General features: G+C 53.7%; 1 protein-coding gene across 1 annotated transcript; it reads right to left on the reverse strand.

The window, feature by feature from the left end:
- Nucleotides 1-15,980: 15,980 nt before the first annotated feature.
- On the reverse strand, nt 15,981-18,614 carry BAK1 (BCL2 antagonist/killer 1). The gene is made up of 5 exons (XM_056132485.1): nt 18,530-18,614; nt 17,984-18,116; nt 17,707-17,850; nt 16,529-16,709; nt 15,981-16,430 (listed from the first exon to the last, which is right to left on the reverse strand). Exons 1-5 carry the CDS (start codon nt 18,597-18,599, stop codon nt 16,326-16,328), a joined length of 633 nt encoding a protein of 210 aa, XP_055988460.1. The 5' UTR covers nt 18,600-18,614; the 3' UTR covers nt 15,981-16,325.
- Between the last annotated feature and the right edge of the window lie 497 nt (nt 18,615-19,111).

A 19,111-nucleotide genomic window follows, 5' to 3' on the forward strand; every position in this document is an offset into this window, starting at 1 on the left:
TTTACCTTTACCTTATCTGTCCTTTCCAGAGATTTTCCAAGTTGTCACAGTGTTTTTAGGACCTATTGGGAATACTTGTTTGTTTGTTTGTTTTGGGGCCTAGTGGTGTTTGGGACTTCCTCCTAGCTCAGCACCCAGGGATAACTCCTAGCAGGGGACAAGGGGCCATGTGGGGTGCTGTAAATTGAACCCGGGTGGCATATGTGCAAGGCAAGTGTCCTACTGTACTATCGCTCCAGTCCTGGTCTCGAGGCTATAATGATTCTGAAGAACAGTCTGTTTACCAGGAAAGGCCGTGGTCAAAAGCTTGCAAAGCAGTTCCAGCTGGACTTGTTGCTTATCATTCATGCAAGTATCTTAGTGGACCCTGTTGAGAGAGGGGCCTTTTCCGTGCTGTTTGGGCCCAGCTCACATCTACGGAGAACAGAACTCCTGGCAGAGCTGTCTGTGTTCTGGACAGCTGAGGACCTGGGACTGCAGATCATGCTTAATTTCTTTTCCACCATCAAATAATGCTCTGATTTAAATAATGTTCTGTTTGTCAAGGTGTCGAAAATCAGATGGGCTGATCACGTAATGAGATTTGGAGACGACTGCTGGACTAGAGCCGTTACCGACTGGATTCCACAGGACATCAAAAGACCTCGTGGACGCCCACCTACAAGATGGTCAGACTCCTTCGTCAAGACCCTGAACGATCAGTTTGAGACTCTGTGTTCCTAGAATGAACAGACACCATTGGGCTACACTAGCATGTGACAGTGATGAATGGAGACATTACTGGCGCCCACTCAAGCAAATCCATGAGTAACGGGAAGTCAAGTGATCAAGTGATCAAATAATGCTCTCTGTAGAGGTAAACCCAAGGCTGATTTACTTCTGGAGTCCCTTCCCTCATATCTTTCACTGCACCACTGTATCACTGTCATCCCATTGTTCATCGATTTCCTTGAGCAGGCACCAGTAAGTCTCCATTCGTCCTAGTCCTGAGATTTTAGCAACTGGAGGTTCTTTCAGGGTCAGGGGAAGGAGACCCATCATTGTTACTGGCTTTTGGCATACTGAATACACCACAGGGAGTTTACCAGTATCCATGCAGGCAGGATACTGGTTCTCTGAGAGTGAGAACTAAATAATAAGAGGTCGCGCGGCCACAGATGCAGCCATGTGCTTCCAGGAGCTTGGTTTTATTGTCTCTGGATCTTGGCCGTTGATGGGACTACATGGCGCTGGGGGCAGTTGGTGGGTGTAACTGTCTAGCTACTGGAAGATGGGGAGTCTGGGTTGAGGAGGCCTAGTCCTAATCCGAGCAGGCTTGGATCCCACACACCTGGGTTCCTCTGCTGGTTCAATTTCTGAGTTTAAAGGTGACTTTTAAGCATAGGGACCATGTACCTAGTCCCCAGCACAGAAGAAATAGGTTTGAGTCCCCCCTGCCAAAAAAAAAAAAAAACTAGACAAGAAACCTTCCTAAAAATATATTCTCATGGCGACTAGAGATAGACATCCAGCAAAAGGGCACTTGCCTTGCATGCAGCTGACCCAGATTCATTCCCAGGCACTGATATGATCTGCTCAGCCCTGCCACATGTGACCCCAGACTGCAGGGTCAGGAGGAAGCCCTGAGAACCGCCATCCATGGCCAGAAAAGATTTAATGGTGGACCCTCATGCTCTTCATAATTTTTTAAAATTTCTTTTATTTTATAAATCAGTTCACAATATTTGATTACACTTAATATTCAAACACCAATCCCACCCCATTATACCTTACCACCACCATATTTCAAATGTTTCCATCCCAAACCCCAACCCATACCCCAAAGCAGAACCGAAGTAATTTATTTTGTATTGTTTGTTATGAAAATACACTGAAAATGCTACCAAAAAGTTTCCTTAGAGGAAAGAGTGTGAAGATTGTTGTATTTCACCCAGTGGTCATTAAGCCCTTCTATAAAAGATCACTAACATGTTGTTGAACCCCATCAAATATGGTGTGGTAATTATGAAAAATGGGTAGGGAGTGTCTTGTGATGTGTCACGTGGCCGACCCGGGGCTGGAGTGATAGCAGAGCAGGTAGGCTGTTTGCCTTGCATGCAGCTGACCCAGGTTCAATTCCCAGCATCCCACAGGGTCCCCTGAGCACCACCAGGAGTAATTCCTGAGTGCATGGTGATTCATTACATAAAAAAATAATAAAAAATAAAATAAATGTTATAAAGATGTTATAAAATGTAGCACTGTAGCACTGTCCTCCCGTCGTTCATCGATTTGCTCAAGCGGGCCCAGTAACGTCTCCATTGTGAGACTTGTTGTTACTGTGCTTGGCATATTGAATACGTCACGGGGAGCTTGCCAGACTTTGCCATGCAGGCGAGATACTCTCAATGGCTTGCCAGGCTCTCCAAGAGGGGTGGAGGAATCAAACCCGGGTCGGCCCAGTTGGCAGCGTGTAAGGCAAACGTCCTTCCCACTGTGCTATCGCTTCAGCCATAGTAAAAAACAACAAATGTTGTTCGTTGGGAAAGACGGGTAAGGAGAGGCTGCCAAAATCTCAAGGCTGGGACGGATGGAGACATTACTAGCTCCCGCTTGAATAAATCGATGAACGACAGGATGACAGTGACACAATGATACAGTAAACATGTTGTTGAGAGTTGAGCCTGTGTGCTTGTGTATGTGTGTGTGTGTGTGTGTGTGTGTAAATATTTGCCCCCATGATTAGTTGCCTCCTACTTTAAACCCCATCCAATGTGGTGCAGAACTCTTGGAGTATGGGTGGTGTGAGGCATGAATTGTCCAGAAATACGTTCACTTCTGGTTGAGGCTTGGCTCGAGCATGTGGAGAGCGGCTGTGAGCAGGTGGCAGTTGAGTTCTGGAGGTTTTCGGCTGCCGGGGGTGGGTCCCTTGGGGCGGGGCGGGGCTCGCACCCACCCCTCTCCAGGGCGCCCCTAATGAAAGAGCCTGGCATGGGGCCTGGCAGCATGGTTATGACATGTGTTGTGTTATGCTCCCTTCCGGGACAGAGGGACAATGTGACTGGATCATGGCCGATGACGAAATTCTTTATCTTAATGAAAATTTTATAATATAGATTAGAGAGTCCGAAGTTCAAGGTTTTAGTAGAGGGGAGATCTGGCCTGGGATGTGGCCAGTGAGAGCCTTGGGCTGGGTTCCAACTCTGCCAAACGAGCCCCTTCAGCTGGCCCGCAGCCGATGGGAATGAGCCGGTTTTGTAAAGTCCCTAAGGATGGGACTGGAGCCTGGGAAGGACCTTTTAAGAAGGTGGGGAGCTTCTGGGACTCCCTCACCCCCTTTCTGGAGAAAAGACAGAGGCTGAAGCTTAAGTCAATCACCGGTGGCCAGTTATTTAATGCAAGAAGCTTCTGTATTTGGTGCCAGGGGTTGAAGCCCTGTCACTCTGTGCAGGCAAGCATCTTACCCGCTGCACTATCTCTCAGGCTCCCATGAGAATCATGCAGTGCTGAGGGGGAACCAGGGGCTCTTGCATGGAAAGCTGAGCTCAACCCATTGAGCCACCTTCCCGGCCCTCATGGGAATCTCAGAACTCCAGGCTTCAGGAGACCTTCTGAATTAATGAACCAAGGAGTACCCACATTTTAGGGGGTGACTCATCTCACACTCTTATGTCCAGAGTCCTTCCATAGACTTCCCTAAGTGTGTGTTTGGTTTATTCATCCCTTATAATATCTTTTGTGATAAATTGGTTATATAATAAGTAAACTGTTTTTCTCGGTTCTGACAATCACAGAAATTTATTGCTTCATTTTGGTTCGGGGGCAGTTAACTGCGAAAGTGGATCTTTTCTGCACTAGTGGCTTCTTGAAAGATTTGCACAGAAAACTCAGATGCTTAAGAAGTCAAAATTTATTATACAGTTCCAATAGATGGGTCTGGGTTTCCCGTGTATGTCACCATCACTGGACTAGATTTTGGCTGCCGCTAATTTACGATGGTCTGGTCTGGTCTTTATGCTATTCTCTACACAGTGAACGCTTTTCCTCGTCTGAAATCTTGTCACTGGGCCTCTTGAGAACTGTACCCATCAATTCTCTGTCATCTGCCAGCCACGTGCATATGGGTGAGTATGATTCTGATCCTGCAGTTTGTCTGGGCATAGGTGAGTGTCCAAAGAAAGAGAGAGAGAACAGCCCAGGATTACTCCTGGCTCTGTGCTCAGGGATCATTCCTGGCAGGGGGACCATATGAGCTGCTGGGGATCAAACCTGGGTTAGTTGCATGCAAGGAAAGTGCCCTACCTGCTGCGTTACCCTGGGCTTCCTTTTATCCACCATCCACTTCCCATCCTAATCACCATCCCATCATCTATTTCTCTCTCTCTCTCTCTCTCTCTCTCTCTCTCGCTCAGAGTTGACTCTTGGCTCTTCATTCCTCATGGCTCAGTGATCACTCCAGATGTGGCTTGGAGGACCACATGAGGTGCCGGACACAGAAGCCAGGCCAGCTGCCTGAACACACCCTACCTCCTCTTCCATTACTCCAGCCGATTCTGGATTGGAAACAATTTCTGGAGGGTGAGATTTCAGTGATAAGATTAGAGAACTCATTTATCTGGCCCTCCACCTCCCACTCCCGCAGTATGAGCACTGGCGGTGAGCCGCGACCACCCCAGAGGTATTCAGGACCCACATGGTGCAGGGGCTCAAACCCGGGTCTCCTCAATGCAAAGCCTGCTTTGCCTGTGCTCCGCCCATGGAAACATTTCTCCAGCCCCACAGCAGCCTCTGAACGGAACCAGGAAAGGGGCCAGGAGAGGACACAATGGCATTTACCCTGGAGACAGGAGAAACTGAGGACAAAGCCGTGTTTTTATGCCCGCGCAAGGCTGTTTTAGGTGCTTCAGTAGCTACTGTCAAAAGCCTTTTTCATTTTTTTCACAGTTACAAAGCTTTCATGTTTGAGCTTCAATCATACAATCATCAAATACCCATCCCTTCACCAATGCACATTTTTCGCCACCGAAATCCCCAGTATCCCCCTGCCGTTCCCCCCTCCCCCTGCCTGAGGGGCAGGAAATTTCTGCAATACTCTTTCTCTACTTTGGTTACATTCAATATTTCTACACCAGTCCCACCACCACTCAAACCTGCCGGAAAGGCAGTGCTAGGCAATTTGTTTTGTATTGCTTGTTATGGATAAAATGTAATTTTATCTAGGGACTCTAGAATTTTAATAATTAGGGTCTGGAGAGATCTCTGCAGGGAGCTGCTCGGTTCTGAGATGTGTGTGTGTGTGTGTGTGTGTGTGTGTGTGTGTGTGTGTCTCTGGATCGTTGCTGTGTAGGAGCTTAAGTAGCCGGTGGCCATTTGTGGGCGTCATTTCAGAGTCCCATGGGGCAGGGGGAGGGAGAAGGGCCGGCTCCTCCCTGTCCTGTGAGGCCTGGCTTTTGCCGCCACTGCCACCATGTACCTAGAGCTTTCATTGAGTTCTAGAAGATAACGGCCGCTGGGATTCCTAGGCGGCAGGCCGAGGGATGGCACCTGCTCCTCACTGTAGTGGCCTGGTGAAAGTGGTTTATTGCAAAATCTGGAGGCATCTCTGCAACAAGCTGCTCAGTTCCGAGATTCATGTGTGTGTCCAAGAAGCCTAGTTCCGTTATTCTGTTGACAACAGGGGGACGTAGTTCAGTTGCCATTGTAGTCCTACTATGTTCCCACAGCTCTATGCTGTTCATGGAAGGCCATTTGATTAATATATAACGCAAGGCAGAGGAATTACCAACGCATAGGGCATTCTCAGTTATGGACACCTTCAGGTTTGAGATGCGGATCCAACGCTGTGAACAATATCATCAAAGGGGCTTTAAAGTATTATGCAATTACAAAAAGACCACAAAATCCAATGGCTCCGGTCAGCTGAATATTCAATGCATTATTTGCTGCAGTTAAGCCAGGAGAACAAACACTGTCTGTAGATATAGATATGTCCATTGATTCAAGGAGGCTGCGTCTTGGCTGAACTCTAACTGACCGAACCTTGTAATTTTAAATGCTTATTAACAGTAAGGGGAATGGCACAGCTGATCCAACAGGACGAGCCTTCATTGCCCAGGTGAAGTTAATTGTTTTGCAGAAATGTTTTGCAGAAATGACCCATGAAGTCCTTCATTGGGCCCATCAGCAGGAGGAATGGTCCACAGTTGGAAGCTAGCCACAAGGGACTGGGGGTGGGGGACAGCTAGGAAAGAGAAGGGTCCACTATGCCACAGAGAGTTGGAAGTGATCACTCCGGACAAGACCTGAGTGCTGAAAGGAGGTAAAGGGACAAACATGATAACTTTCAGGGCCTGTATTGCAAACCATAATGTGCAAAAGGAAAGCCAGAGAGAGAGAGAGAGAGAGAGAGAGAGAGAAGAAAAGTGCCAGCCATAGAGGCAGGCAGTAGGGAGTGGGGCAGGAGGGAAACTGAGGACATTGTTGGTAGGAAATGTATACTGTTTAAGGGAAAGGTGTTGGAACATTGCATGACAAAACCCAATCACGAACAACTTTGTAACTATTATCTCATGGTGATTTAACTTAAAAAAATATGTATTGTAAAAATAAATTATTTTATTCCTGTCTATTCCTATCTCATTTATCAACAATTTTAGTAGTTAACACTGCTAAACAACTTTTTAAAATTTTTCTTTTTTGGGTCACACCCAGCAGTGCTCAGAGGTTATTCCTGGCTCTACACTCAGGAATTACTCCTGGCAGTGCTCGGGGGACCATATGGGATGCCGGGGATTGAACCTGAGTCGGCTGCGTGCAAGGCAAATGCCCTACCCGCTGTGCTATTGCTCCAGCCCCTAAACGACTTTTAAATACTAGTAACTTTATTCCTATTTCACTTGTTAACATTAACATATTAGTAAATAAGACATTTTATCTGCTTAAAAAAAAAAAGGAGGACCTATTGAAAGGTGCTCCACCTCCAGGAATTGCCTCCTAGGATAGAGCCTTCCCTGAGGTTGAGAAAACACTTAAGGAGAAACACGGAGATGAGCTTTTCCTTGGCCTTAAAGCCCTGAGTTATGAGGACATGGGACCTGGCTCCAGAGCATCTTCCCAATCTTGGCAAGGCAGCCAAGAGCCGGAAAAGAAAAACAGGCACAGCCGCTCGCCACGAGCAGATTCTTGTGGAGCTCCAAGAACTACTCTCGAAATGAACAGATCGTGAACTAGACGACGTCTATCGCACCCACATCTCATGAGAAAGACAGTCAGTACTGCAGGTGCCCAAAAATCCAAGTGGTCTTCAGAACCACAAGCAAGAGCTCACAATCACATTGTTACAAGCATACACAGAGCAGGAGCAACTCCATGTTTTAAAAAGTAACAGGGCCTGGGGGCTGAAGCAATAGCACAGCGGGTAGGGCGTTTGCCTTGCACGCGGCAGACCCAGGTTCAATTCCCAGCATCCCATATGGTCCCCTGAGCGCTGCCAGGAGAGATTTCTGAGTGCATGAACCAGGAGTAACTCCTGTGCATTGCATCGCTGTGTGTGACCTAAAACAGAAAAAAAAAAAAAACCAGGGGCTGGAGCGATAGCACATCGAGTAGGGCTGACTTGCACAAGGTTGACCCAGGTTCGATTCCCAGCATCCCATATGGTCCCCCAAACACCACCAGCAGTAATTCCTGAGTTCAGAGCCAGGAGTAACCCCTGTGTATTGCTGGGTGTGACCCAAAAAAGCAATATATATATATATAATAATTGCAAAATTAAAAAATAAATAAAAAGTAACAAGTTGGGGCTGGAGCAATAGCACAGTGGGGAGGGCATTTGCCTTGCAGAAGGTCGACCTGGGTTCAATCCCAGGTATCCCATATGGTTCCCCAAGCACCGCCAGGATTAATTCCTGAGTGCAGAGCCAGGAGTAATTCCTGAGCATCACTCGATGTGACCTCCCCAAAAGCAAAAATAAATTAATTAATTAAAATATTTTTAAAACTAAATTAATTAATTTTTTAAAAAGTAACAAGTTGTCTACAGGGTTAGCCACTGATAACCAGACTGGTACCCTGGCAGGAAGCATCTGGTTATTGATGCTTGGTTTGATGCTTACCGCCTTGAACTTTGACTGGCCAATTTGATTGATGACACTCCAGAATGATTGGACAATGGACCATTAAGTGACAGGTTCTGACAGCTCCTGTCAGCCTCAGACAGAACCTCTGCACCCCCTCTCTGTCTCCAAGGTACTTGGGACCTGTACCATGAACCTCTGGGTCTCCAGCTTGTCCCAGCATGCATGAGCCTGGGATGGACTCTGTCCATTTTGTCCCCAAACTGCCTGAGACAGAGCTGGAGCTGAGGATATGGTTTGGAATGTTGTTAGTTATATAAATGTTCTGATTTGGAGTTGCTTACTTAGTATGATTTCAGTGATGGTATGGATTGTGTAGATGGTTATTCAGTAAATTAGAAGAGTTGAAGCATGTCCGACTTCACTCCCCTCTATCACTCTTGTGACACGTGTCAAGAGAAGATGAAGGGAGCCCACAGAAAACATCCTACTGTTTTTCTTGGATTCACTGAGGAAACAACAGGATTTTAAACATAACTGGGGGACTGGAGCAATAGCCCAGCGGGTAGGGTGTATGTATGCCTTGCAAGCGACCAACCCGGGTTTCATTCCCAGCATCCCATATGGTCCCCTGAGCACCACCAGGAGTCATTACTGAGTGCAGAGCCAGGAACAACCTTTGTGCATTGGCGGGTGTGACCCAAAAAGCAATAAATAAATAAATAAATAAATAATAAAAATTTAAAATAGCTGGGAGCGGATGTGATTTAAAAAAAAAGTTGCGGGTGGCGGATAGTGTCCAGGGAGCCTCTGGCTTATAACCTGATGGTCAGAAGTGCAGGTCACCACCTGGGCATGTTGTGACATGGGGACCAAAGTGGGGGACAGAGCCTGAGGGGCCTGATGCTGTCTCCGGGCAGACGATGTTAGCACAGAGCTCCGATGGACAGAACAGTCAGGGTCACTGTGGTATAAGACTGAGGGGGAAGGAACAAAGCTACTTTGCCTCGCTGGGGAAAAGACACTCCCTCGAGCAGACATTGCAAAGGGCCACCAAACCACCACCACTTTCTGTTCTCATTCTCTTAAGTAGATATCTCTGTGCCTGTCCCAGGACTTTGAACTGTACCCGCCCTTAATTATTCTCTTCTTTGTTTGCTTTAGGGCCACATCCAGTGGCTCAAGGGATCTGTGGGATGCCAGGATCAAACCGCGTCATCTGCTGCTTGCAAGGGACATGTCTTACCTCCTGTGCTCTCTCTGGGACTGGACGGGTTCTTTCATGACTCAGCATTACACTTCACCTCTGATCAGCGCCTGTTGTTTGCACACACATCTCTCTTACAGATACACACACAATCCCGGGAAGCTTAACACGTCCTGCCAAAGGAGTAAATGTGCTGCAAATGCCACCCACCTCAAAATGAGATTAGCTTCAAGATCGTTTGGCACTGAGAAAATTCAAGATGGGGCAGGGGAGATGGTTCAAGGGATTAGAACATGCTTTGCATTCGAAAGCCCTGGACTTGATTCCCAAAGGGGCCTGGTCTCCTGGCACGGAGTTTAGAATAGCCTCCAAGCACCTCCAGGTGTGGCACACCCACCCCCCCAAAAAAAAATTCAGGACCAGAGCGATATTACAGCAAGTAGGGCATTTACCTTGCATGCAGCCAACTCTGGAGCGATAGCACAGCGGGTAGGGCGTTCGCCTTACAAGCGGCCAACATGGCCGACCCGAGTTCGATTCCTCCGCCCCTCTCGGAGAGCCCGGCAAGCTACCGAGAGTATTCGATATGCCAGACACAGTAACAACAAAGTCTCCAATGGAGACGTTACTGGGCCCGCTCGAGCAAATCGACGATCAACGGGAGGGCAGCCAACTCGAGTTCAATCCCCGGCATCCCATATGGTCCCCCGAGCACCATCAGGAGTAATTCCTGATGGTGAGCCAGGAGTAACCCCTGTGCAATGCCGGGTCTGACCCCCCGCAAAAAAAAGCAAAAAAAGAAAGAAAGAAAGAAAGAAAAGAAAATGAGCAGACCAAGTTAGGATCTGGGTGGCACCTTGACTCCAGGTAATCACTCTCCTAAAATCCTCCTTCTCCCCTGAAATATCACAAGCAATTTACCCCAATCCATGTCCCCCACATATGTGAGCATGAAGTATGCAGTGCAAGGCCCCTCTCCCCAAGCCTGCCTTTCGGTAAACGTGTCTGGACTCTGAGCAAACTGTGCTACGTCTGACTTCAAAACAGTGCTGGTATCTTTTTTTTTTCTTTTTGGGATACACCCAGTGGTGCTCAGGGGTTACTCCTGGCTCTGCACTCAGGAATTGCTCCTGGCGGTGCTCGGGGGACCATATGGGATGCTAGGGATCGAACCCGGGTCAGCCGCATGCAAAGCAAATGTTTTGCATCTACCCGCTGTGCTGTCGCTCCAGCCCCTAACAGTGCTGGTATCTTTAAGACAGGGTCCTGCTTCCACTTGCATCTGAAGTCGATAACACTCTTCTCTAATAACTCTTTTTCTCTTTCCTGTCTCTCTGATTCACTCTGAAATTCTTTCCCACCCGGGGCCCATGGACCTGGCCCTCAGATCAGCCTGAGCTCAAGCCAGGCAGTTGCTATAAAACTGTAGCATGGTGGGCTGGAACGACACTGCAGGGGGTAGAGCGTTTGCCCTGCACACGGTTGACCTAGGTTTGATCCCCAAAGCCCCACCCTCCCCTCCCACCCCCCCCCCCCCAGCCAGGTCACCAGGAATGATTCCTGAGTGTAGGGCCAGTAGTAAGCCCGGAGCACTTCCAGGTGTGGCCCCCAAAACAAAAATCTGTAGACTGAGCTGGGATCAGAGCTCAAAGGGCTGAGCACATGGTTTGCCTGTGAAAGACCCCAATACCATTCCCCGAGCCCTGAGTTGGAAGTGGCCCCTGAGCATCTCCAGGTATGTCCCTCCTCCAACAAAGCCTAATGTTTAAAAATCCTTCATAGAGGCTGGAGAGACAATATAGCCTGTAGGGCAATTGCCTTGCATGTGGCATGCCTGGATTCAATCCCCTGCACCCCATACAGTCCCTGGAGCACCACCAGGAGTGACTCCTGAGTGCAGAGCCAGGGGTAAGCCCTGAGATCCTGAGCATCGCTGAGTGTGGCCCCAAAACCAAACCCAACCCTACATTTTGGTGACTAGAAGTGTAGAAAGTGAAAGTGGTGCTGTGTGCTTTGAGGGTTTTTTTTTTCTTTTTGGGTCACACCGGGTGATGCACAGGGGTTACTCCTGGCTTTGCACTCAGGAATTACCCCTGGCAGTGCTGGGGGGGGGGGGGGGGGGTCATATGGGATGCTGGGAATCGAACCAGGGTCGGCCACGTGCAAGGCAAATGCCCTACCCGCTGTACTATCATTCCAGCCCCTATGTGCTTTTCTGTATGGCTGGCGGCCAAGGAGAGAAGAGGCCCAGCCAAAAGAGTCTCCCCCCTCTTACCCCCCATCCCCCACCCACCACCCCACTCCGACCCCCCGCGGCCCCCATCCCTGCTCCTGTGCCTCCTCTGGCCCAGGGCAGCTGTGCTGGTCTGCTCCGCAGTGCAGGAGAGAAAAGCTGGCAGAAAAGAGCCGCCTGGTGAATGGAGGGCGCCCCGGCTGCTTGGCACCCGGTAATAATCCGGCGTGTCAGTCTAAAGCAGGAACTGTCTGAGGCTGTCTGGACGCGTAGTGCCCTGGTTCCCACTGAGCGCTGAGCTGACCAGGGAGGGGACACCGTGTCTTCAGACGAGACCCCCATCCCAGGCTCGCTGGGCGTGACTGCAGTCCACCCCGCTCACAGGGTCTGCCAAGCGGGGCTGGCCGTTGGCTCAGGCCCACTGAGAGGAAACTCCAAGGTCGGTGGAGACAATCTAATCTCCGAGACACTGCAGCGGGAAGTGGGGGTGTCCGTTGGGTGGCACTTGGCTTTTAGCTTACACATTGGCCTTTTGACACACCTGGTAGTGGCGTTATTCGAGTTGCCAGACACCTCGTTCTTCTGCAGCTGACCTCAGGACGTATCTCCCGGCCCCGCCGCGCGTCAGAGACGCAGCACACATGCGCACACGTGCCTCGCCTTTCCCTGCCGGGGTCCACTGGAGAATTTGCCAAGCAAATGTTCCCATTCCAGAGGAAGCCAAACCACCTGCTGGGAAGGCAATGAGGAAACGGCCTTCAGGAGGGCCAAGGTTAAGTCAGGGAGAAATCAGGCACATACCTGGGCGGGTGGGTACCCCCTCACCTCGCGGGTCTGTGCTATGAGCTTCCCAAAGCAGATTTCCTGCATGATGCCACGGGGCCGGCCGCTCTAAGAGGCTGTGTTCTTAGCCAAGGCTGGGAAAAGTGGGCCGCCAGCAACGATTCCAGGATTAACACAGAAGGACTAAAATGAAGAGTGGAGTTGATGTCCACAGTGAATGCCCACTCAAATGTACTATCCAGACATTCCCCCCCCCCCCACACACACACACACTCCACAGCTGTCTATTTGGTGCTACTGGTATCTGTTTCCAAGTCTCACGCACCAGGTGAAGGAAGATTCTGCAGCTTTAATCCCCTCAGTTACTAAGTGATTTTTTTCTCCCAGAAAAGTCCAGTATCTGCCCACGGTTCTTGGTCGTATGCTGGCTCCATGCCAGATCATTTCTATAGCTCCCCAAGAATCTGCTCTTCCAGCCACGGGCTTGGAGGCCAGACCACTGTGTTGGTCTCCTGTCATCTGATGGGCTGAACTTCTTTCTTTTTTTTTTTTTTTTTTGGTTTTGAGGACACATCCAGGGGTTACTCCTGGCTCTACACTCAGGAATGGTGGTGCTTGGGGGACCATATGGGATGCTGGAGATTGAACCCAACTTGGTTGTGTGCAAGAAAAGCACCTTACCCGCTGTACTACCAATCTGGCCTGTCCCTCACCGGTCATCTGGTGTTCACTTTCCAAACGTGTCGGGAAATTGGTAAATTGGTGGAAACGTCCTAGAAGCTACAAGTTGCATTTGCAATACCTCCAGCAATCTGAGCGCTCGCTCTCTCTCTCTCTTTCTCTCTCTCTCTCTCTCTCACACACACACACACACACACACACACGTGCACGCGCGCACGTGCACGAGCATGCTCATGCACGCAGGATTATGAATATCTGTTAGACTAAGTCTAATTTTAAAAATGCCTTTGATTGTGGTGCCAGGGATTGAACTGGGTTGGCTGCACGCAAGGTGAGTATCTTTCCGCAGTGCTCCCCTCCCACCCTGGCTGTGATTTATGTTCATGCTCTTCAGATGGCTAGACAACACAAACTTGTTCAAATCACTGAGTGGGTTGGACAAATGAAGATCTCCTCTAATTAAAGACGGTCTGGATGGCCAGGCGGTAGGTCGACAGGAGGGAAATAGGACTGAACAAGGGTCAGCTGCAGAAGGCTGCGGGCACAATAGGTGGGCACTGCTGGCATGAAGACCCTCGGTTGCATGGCGAGACTGTCCCAGCTCCACAGAGAGAGGTCCCTGAACTGGGTGGAGGGGAAATGTTGCAAATTCCTTTAATATCTGTAAAAGCCCTGGATCCTCACAGCCCCTGTTTGGGGGCCTCACCCTGCAGTGCTCCATTGCTCTGTGCTCAGGAATTACTCCTGATGGGTTCCAAAGACCTTATGGGGTGCAAAAGATCAAAGCTAGGTCAGACTGGTGAGGGAGTCAGTGTTGAAACATTGTATGCCTGAAACTCAATCATGAATAACTTTGTAATTTCAGGTGACTAAACTTTTAAAAAAAATCTTTTTAAAAATAAAACAAAAAACTGGGTCAGTCGCGTGCAAAGCAAGCGCCTTCCCTGCTGTCCTATCACGGGGGGGTGGGGGGGGACCATAATCCCTATCAACTGGCCCTCCCACTTTTCACACCCTGGTTTCCGAGCTGAACTTGCTTAGGAATGCTCTGAGATTTCGGTTTAACTTCATCCTGGCAGCAGTCTAGACGGTAAAGTGGGACATGGGGGAGGGAGGGGCGTCTGGCAAAACCTTGGGGAGTTCTTTATCCTTTTCAGAATCTCAATTTCCTTTTTTTTTTTTTTTTTTGACTTTTGGGTCACCCCGGGCGGTGCTCAGGGCATCTTGCGGTGATGAAACCGGAGCTGCCCGGTGCTGCGCCAGCCGCCCGAGCCCTCTCTCCGGCCACCGCCCCCTTCCTGCCGGCGCTGGACTCTGTCCGCAGCGGGTCCCGCGGGCACCGCAGCATCGGCGCCTCCCAAGCTCCGGCTCCGCCCTATAGAGAGCAGGGAGGGGGAAGGGGCGGGGCTTGAGGGCCCCGCCTACAAGCGGGCGCGACGCGGCGCCCGCCATCTTGGGTGCGGGCAGCCTGCCCGCCTCGGGGCGCCTTCGCGCGGAGGGGAGCGGCGAGGGGTCCGGCCCGGGTCGCGGCGCTAACGGCCGCTCGCCCTCCCCTTCCCGGGCCCGGGAGCGGCAGTTGCAGGCGGGCAGCCGCCGTCAGATCCGGGAGGGGCGGCGGGGGTGATTAAAGTCTCAGCTGGGAGATAGATGTGTGTGCGGGCTGTGTTCCCCAAGCATCGGGCGGGGGGCTTGCGGCGTACTCGGGGGGTCCCGGTAGCCAGTCATCACCCCCCGTCTCCGGGATGGCCGGGCACGGGCGCGACTCCCACCCCCCCCGGGGCGGGAGGGGTAGCCCGAGTCCTCTAGGACCGCGGGTGACTGGTGGAAGGACGTCAGAGCCCGGGGTGGCCGGGACTGCAAGGACTGCAGGTTTGGGAACATTTGAACGCCCCCATACTTGTTATTTTTATCACCCCTGCCTGCATCCCCATAGGGACTCCCTGGCGGCACAAAGGAGAATGAAAAGCCCTGCGTGCCGGCTGTGGGGACGCTGGCAAGGAGAGCGGGGACGCGGTGTCCCCAGCAGCCGCGTGCTGGGATGAAGGGCTTGGGGGGGGGGGGTGACCTGTGGGGGTCTCCCCAGCGGGCCGGCACTCGGGAGCTGCAGGCGGAGAAGGCGCTTGAATCCCTCCGGTGCTGGAGCCCCATGGCCCGTCTGCAGCATCTGCCCAACGTGAGGCCCGTCTGGGCGATGCCAAGGTTGGCCGGTCCATCCCGCACCCCACCCCCCCACCCCTCGGCCAGCAGAGGATACAGACATGCCCAGTGGGAGTGGGGGCACTGCGGTTTATTACGGGACAAACTCGGATGGCAGGGGTGGCAGCGGACTGCCTACGCGACACTCCCCCCAACCCCCACATTTGGCTTCATCAAGAACCTCTCTTCCCCTTCGATGTGCAAGATCCACGAGGCCCCCACCCCAGCAGGCGGGGAGGAGCCGGTCAGAGCTCAAGTATTCACAGCCCCCCCCACCACACCCCCAGATTACACTGCGCCCAGACCACGAGCAAGGAGCCCCACCGGGCTTCCTAATGGCAGGAGAGCCCCCCTCTCCAGCGGGAACCCCAGGGCCAGCGCTCTCCTCTTCTTTCCCTGACAGGTATGTGCCTTACACTGGGGCCAGGAAGGGTAAGGTTAGCACCCGGCTCAGTCAGGCCCTGCCCCCCCTTCACCTGAGCATGCAGGTGGATTGGAGCAAGTGGTCATGGGACGGGCAGGCAGGATAGGGGTGACCAAAGTCTGGGGGGGCAAGTGTGGAGGGACCTGACAGTTATTCAGATACCCCACACAGCCCAGGCCCACAATCCCTGAGAGTCCAACTGCCGAGGCAGCAAGGGGGTGGGGGGTGGGGTGGGGAGCTGGAGGGCCCTCGGCCCCCACACCAGCCTGTCCTGCTCCCAGGGGATACACAACTGGGCACCAGCCAAGAGCTGAACCCTGCCGGTCCAGGAGAGCTGCAGGAATCCGGGCTCAGAAGAGTGGGTGTGGGGTCCCCCCACCACCCCGGAGCATGATACAAAGCGAAAAAGGTAAAAACTTGGGGGAAAGTGGTTCACCCACGCTCAAGCCTCAAGTACCCTCCTCCAGCAGACAGGACTGGGGGGACTCCCGGAGCTGAGGACGGAGGCTGTCGCCCCTCTCTGGCATGATGGGGCGCACTAGCACCATGCAATGTTGGGGGGCCCTGCAGCCCAGGCAGGGCGCTCCCGAGCTCGAAGGCCCACTTGCTAAAGCTTCTGTAGTCTTGAGGGAGTGACCCCTGCAGGGGAGGAGGGATAGGGTGAGGGGAAGACTTGTATGAAGTCCAGGCAGGAGGGGGGGTGTCAGCAACAAACTCCCCCAAGGGCCCCTGAGGTGGGGGGAGTGGTCAGGACTTGAAGAATCTTCGTACCACGAACTGGCCCAGCAGAACCACGCTCAGCACGATGAGGACGTTGCGGATGGGGCCATTGCCCAGGTCCAGGGCTGCCACCTACAGGGCAGACGCAGGATAAGAACAGTGGAAGGCATAGGGTGGGCCCGGCAGGCCGGGTGCAAGCATCCCCCCCCTCACCTCCCTCCCATACTCACCCAGCCGCCCCTCTGTGCGATCCAGCGGGCGATGCAGTTGTGCAGCATGAACTCGGCCACGAAGTGGGTCACCTGGCCCAGGAAGCCGGTCAGGCCGCGGCGGTAGACGTGCAGGGCCAGGCGGTAGCCGAAGCCCAGGAGCGCCACCACGCGGCCCCAGTTGATACCGCTCTCAAAGAGGCTGTGGGCAGAGCACCCGCTGGGTCACTAGGGCCCACCCCACAGCGCCCCCCCCCCCCCCCAGGCCCTAGTCTGGCCCTTCTCAGTCGGAAAGCAAACGGCTTGGGTGTGAGTCAAGGTGCAGAGGCCGGCCCGGCCTGCCGGTGAAAGGGGAGGGTGGGGTGGGGGGGGAGGATGGGTGCAGCCCAGGCCCACGGCGCCGGGCAGAGGGCGGAGAACGGGGCGTGGGGAGATTACCTGTGGGCCGTGCTGCTGGCCTGGCAGCCCGAGGGGCAGCAGAGAGAGAAGGAAGGACAGAGAAGGGGTTAGGTGGGTGTGGGGAGCCGGCGGGGGAGTCCTGGTTTGCAGCCCGACCCCTCCTCCCGCCTCACCCCTGCTTCTGTGAGGCCTGACCCCAAGATCACCCCCAGCCCCTGGGAGTGGGGACGCCCTTCTCAGCAGATGTCCCCGTTTTCCCACAGATAAGGAAGTGGGGATGGGACGCCTTCCAAGGGCCTCAGAGAGACAAGGCTGAGATTGGAGGGCTGACGGGCAGCTGGAGGGTCCCCTGGGAGCCACTGCCAGACCTTTCAGGAGAGGCAGAACCATTTTTTTTTGGGGGGGGGGGGAGCTGTGGCTTTCTTTAGGTTAGAAGGACCGCTGTGGAGGCCCATAACACAGCAGGGAGGGTGTTAGCCTCGCACATGGCCAACGGATTCAGTAAGGTCCCCTGAGCATCACCAGGAATGATTCCTGAGTACAGGGCCAGGAGTCAGCCCCGAGAGCCGCCTGGTGTGGCCCTAAAACAGAACAAAAGGACAGCTGTGTCCCCAGTTGGGCTGGGGGGCTCTGGAGACACCCCTAGACAGTCTTCCTCTGTCACCTGGTCGAGGCCTCCCAGGCACTGTGCCTTGTGTACGGGAGACAAGGTATCTGGACACCCAAGATGGGACATAGCAGCCAGGGGTCCCCCCGGGCGGGCAGAGCGGCCAGCCCCTGGCACCCTTCGGCCCGGGTACCTTTTAGCGATCTTGATGAAATACTCGTAGGCGTTTTCCGCTGTGGGCTGCAGCTGCTCCAGCATGGCCTGGAATTCAGCGTCATAGCGCCGGTTGATGTCATCCCCGATGATGGCGAGCTGCCGGCCCACCTGCCCCATGGTGCTGGGGGAAGGGGAGGGTGTGAGCAGAATGGCCCCTGAAGTCCCGAAGCTTCTCTAGCGGGAACATGACCCAACCCAGCTCTCAGGACGCCCGGCAACCCCCCCCCCCCCACCGCGCCCTGAGGGCCCCACACCTGCTCGGTTCCAGGGGCAGAGTGATCATCTCCGGGTCGAGGGGCACAGCCTCGCCCTCGGCCCGCTCCTGCTGGTGCCGGTGGTAGACATAGCTGCGGAACACCTCCTCAGTGTCCAGGGCCACCTGCTCCTCTGTGGACACAAGCCAGAGTGGATGGGGGGGAAACTGAGGCACGGCCTCCCCAATGGGCCCACGTGGCTCCAATGTCAGGAGCCGGGCGCTCAGGTCCCGCCAGGCCCCCAAGGTGGCTCTCCTGTGTCCCAGGGCCCCGGCCCAGTGGCTTGGGGAAGGCAGGGTCAGGCGTGAACCCCACCGCAATGTAGCCACAACCAGGCCCCCCAGCTCACTTCCTTATTTCTCCCGCCACCGCTAGGAGGGCACCGCAACCGGCTTCCTCCTCTTCCTCCTCCTCCTCTTCCTCCTCCTCCTCCTTTCCCGATAGCACCAGGCCACCCTGCCGGCTCTCAGGCCCAACCCTGACTGCACCCAGCTTCCGAGCCCACTGGGCTGGTCCCCTCTCTGGGGGCGACACCCTCCCGCCTACCTGTGGTGGAGGACAGGTCGGGCTCCCCGCAGTCCTGCTGGGGGGGGCCTGGGCCCGGCCCCGATGCCATGTCTCAGCTGATGGCAGTGTTGGTCTGCGGGAACGGGGGAGCAAAGGCAGAAATGGGGACACACAGGCCGCACAGGAAGGGGGGGCCCTGCTCCTGGCCAAGCCCTGCGCCCTCCTGCCATCCGGGGTCACAGGGTACCTTCCCGGCCAGCGCCCCACCCCGTGCCCAGCACCTCCGCAGCCCCGTTCCAAGTTGGGGTGCTCTCAGCCCCTTCACCCTGCCCAGCACTCGCTCAGTCCTGCTTCCGCCTTCAGTGCTGGACACCAAAGTCCCCCGGGGCGCCCGCCACAGGCCCACAAGAGACACCGAAGGCTGCGGGGGCCCGGGGAAGTCCTACCCCATGGTACCCCCACCCACACCCCCAGCCTGGGGCTCCTGTCAAGCCTCCTCTCCAGGCTGGACCCCAGGGGCCTCCTTCCCGTCCCTCTGTGTGACCCCCTCTACACCCCACCTGTCCTGGCCCGCTGGAACCCGGCTTTCCTCTGGCCAGCCCGGGCGGCGGGTCCACGCAG

The sequence above is a fragment of the Sorex fumeus genome, unplaced genomic scaffold (genome assembly GCF_029834395.1).
Source record: "Sorex fumeus unplaced genomic scaffold, SorFum_2.1 ptg000094l, whole genome shotgun sequence".
In the NCBI taxonomy this organism is placed as follows: domain Eukaryota; kingdom Metazoa; phylum Chordata; class Mammalia; order Eulipotyphla; family Soricidae; genus Sorex; species Sorex fumeus.

Bases quoted from the DNA above. Each gene is read 5' to 3' on its own strand.
- BAK1 (XM_056132485.1), bottom strand. From the start codon at position 18,599: ATGGCATCGGGGCCGGGCCCAGGCCCCCCCCAGCAGGACTGCGGGGAG. The intron at 17,851-17,983 runs GTGTGGGGCCCT...CCCTTCCCCCAG, and splicing joins CTGCCCCTGGAACCGAGCAG to CACCATGGGGCAGGTGGGCC. The intron at 16,431-16,528 runs GTGAGTATGGGA...TCTGCCCTGTAG, and splicing joins TCGCACAGAGGGGCGGCTGG to GTGGCAGCCCTGGACCTGGG.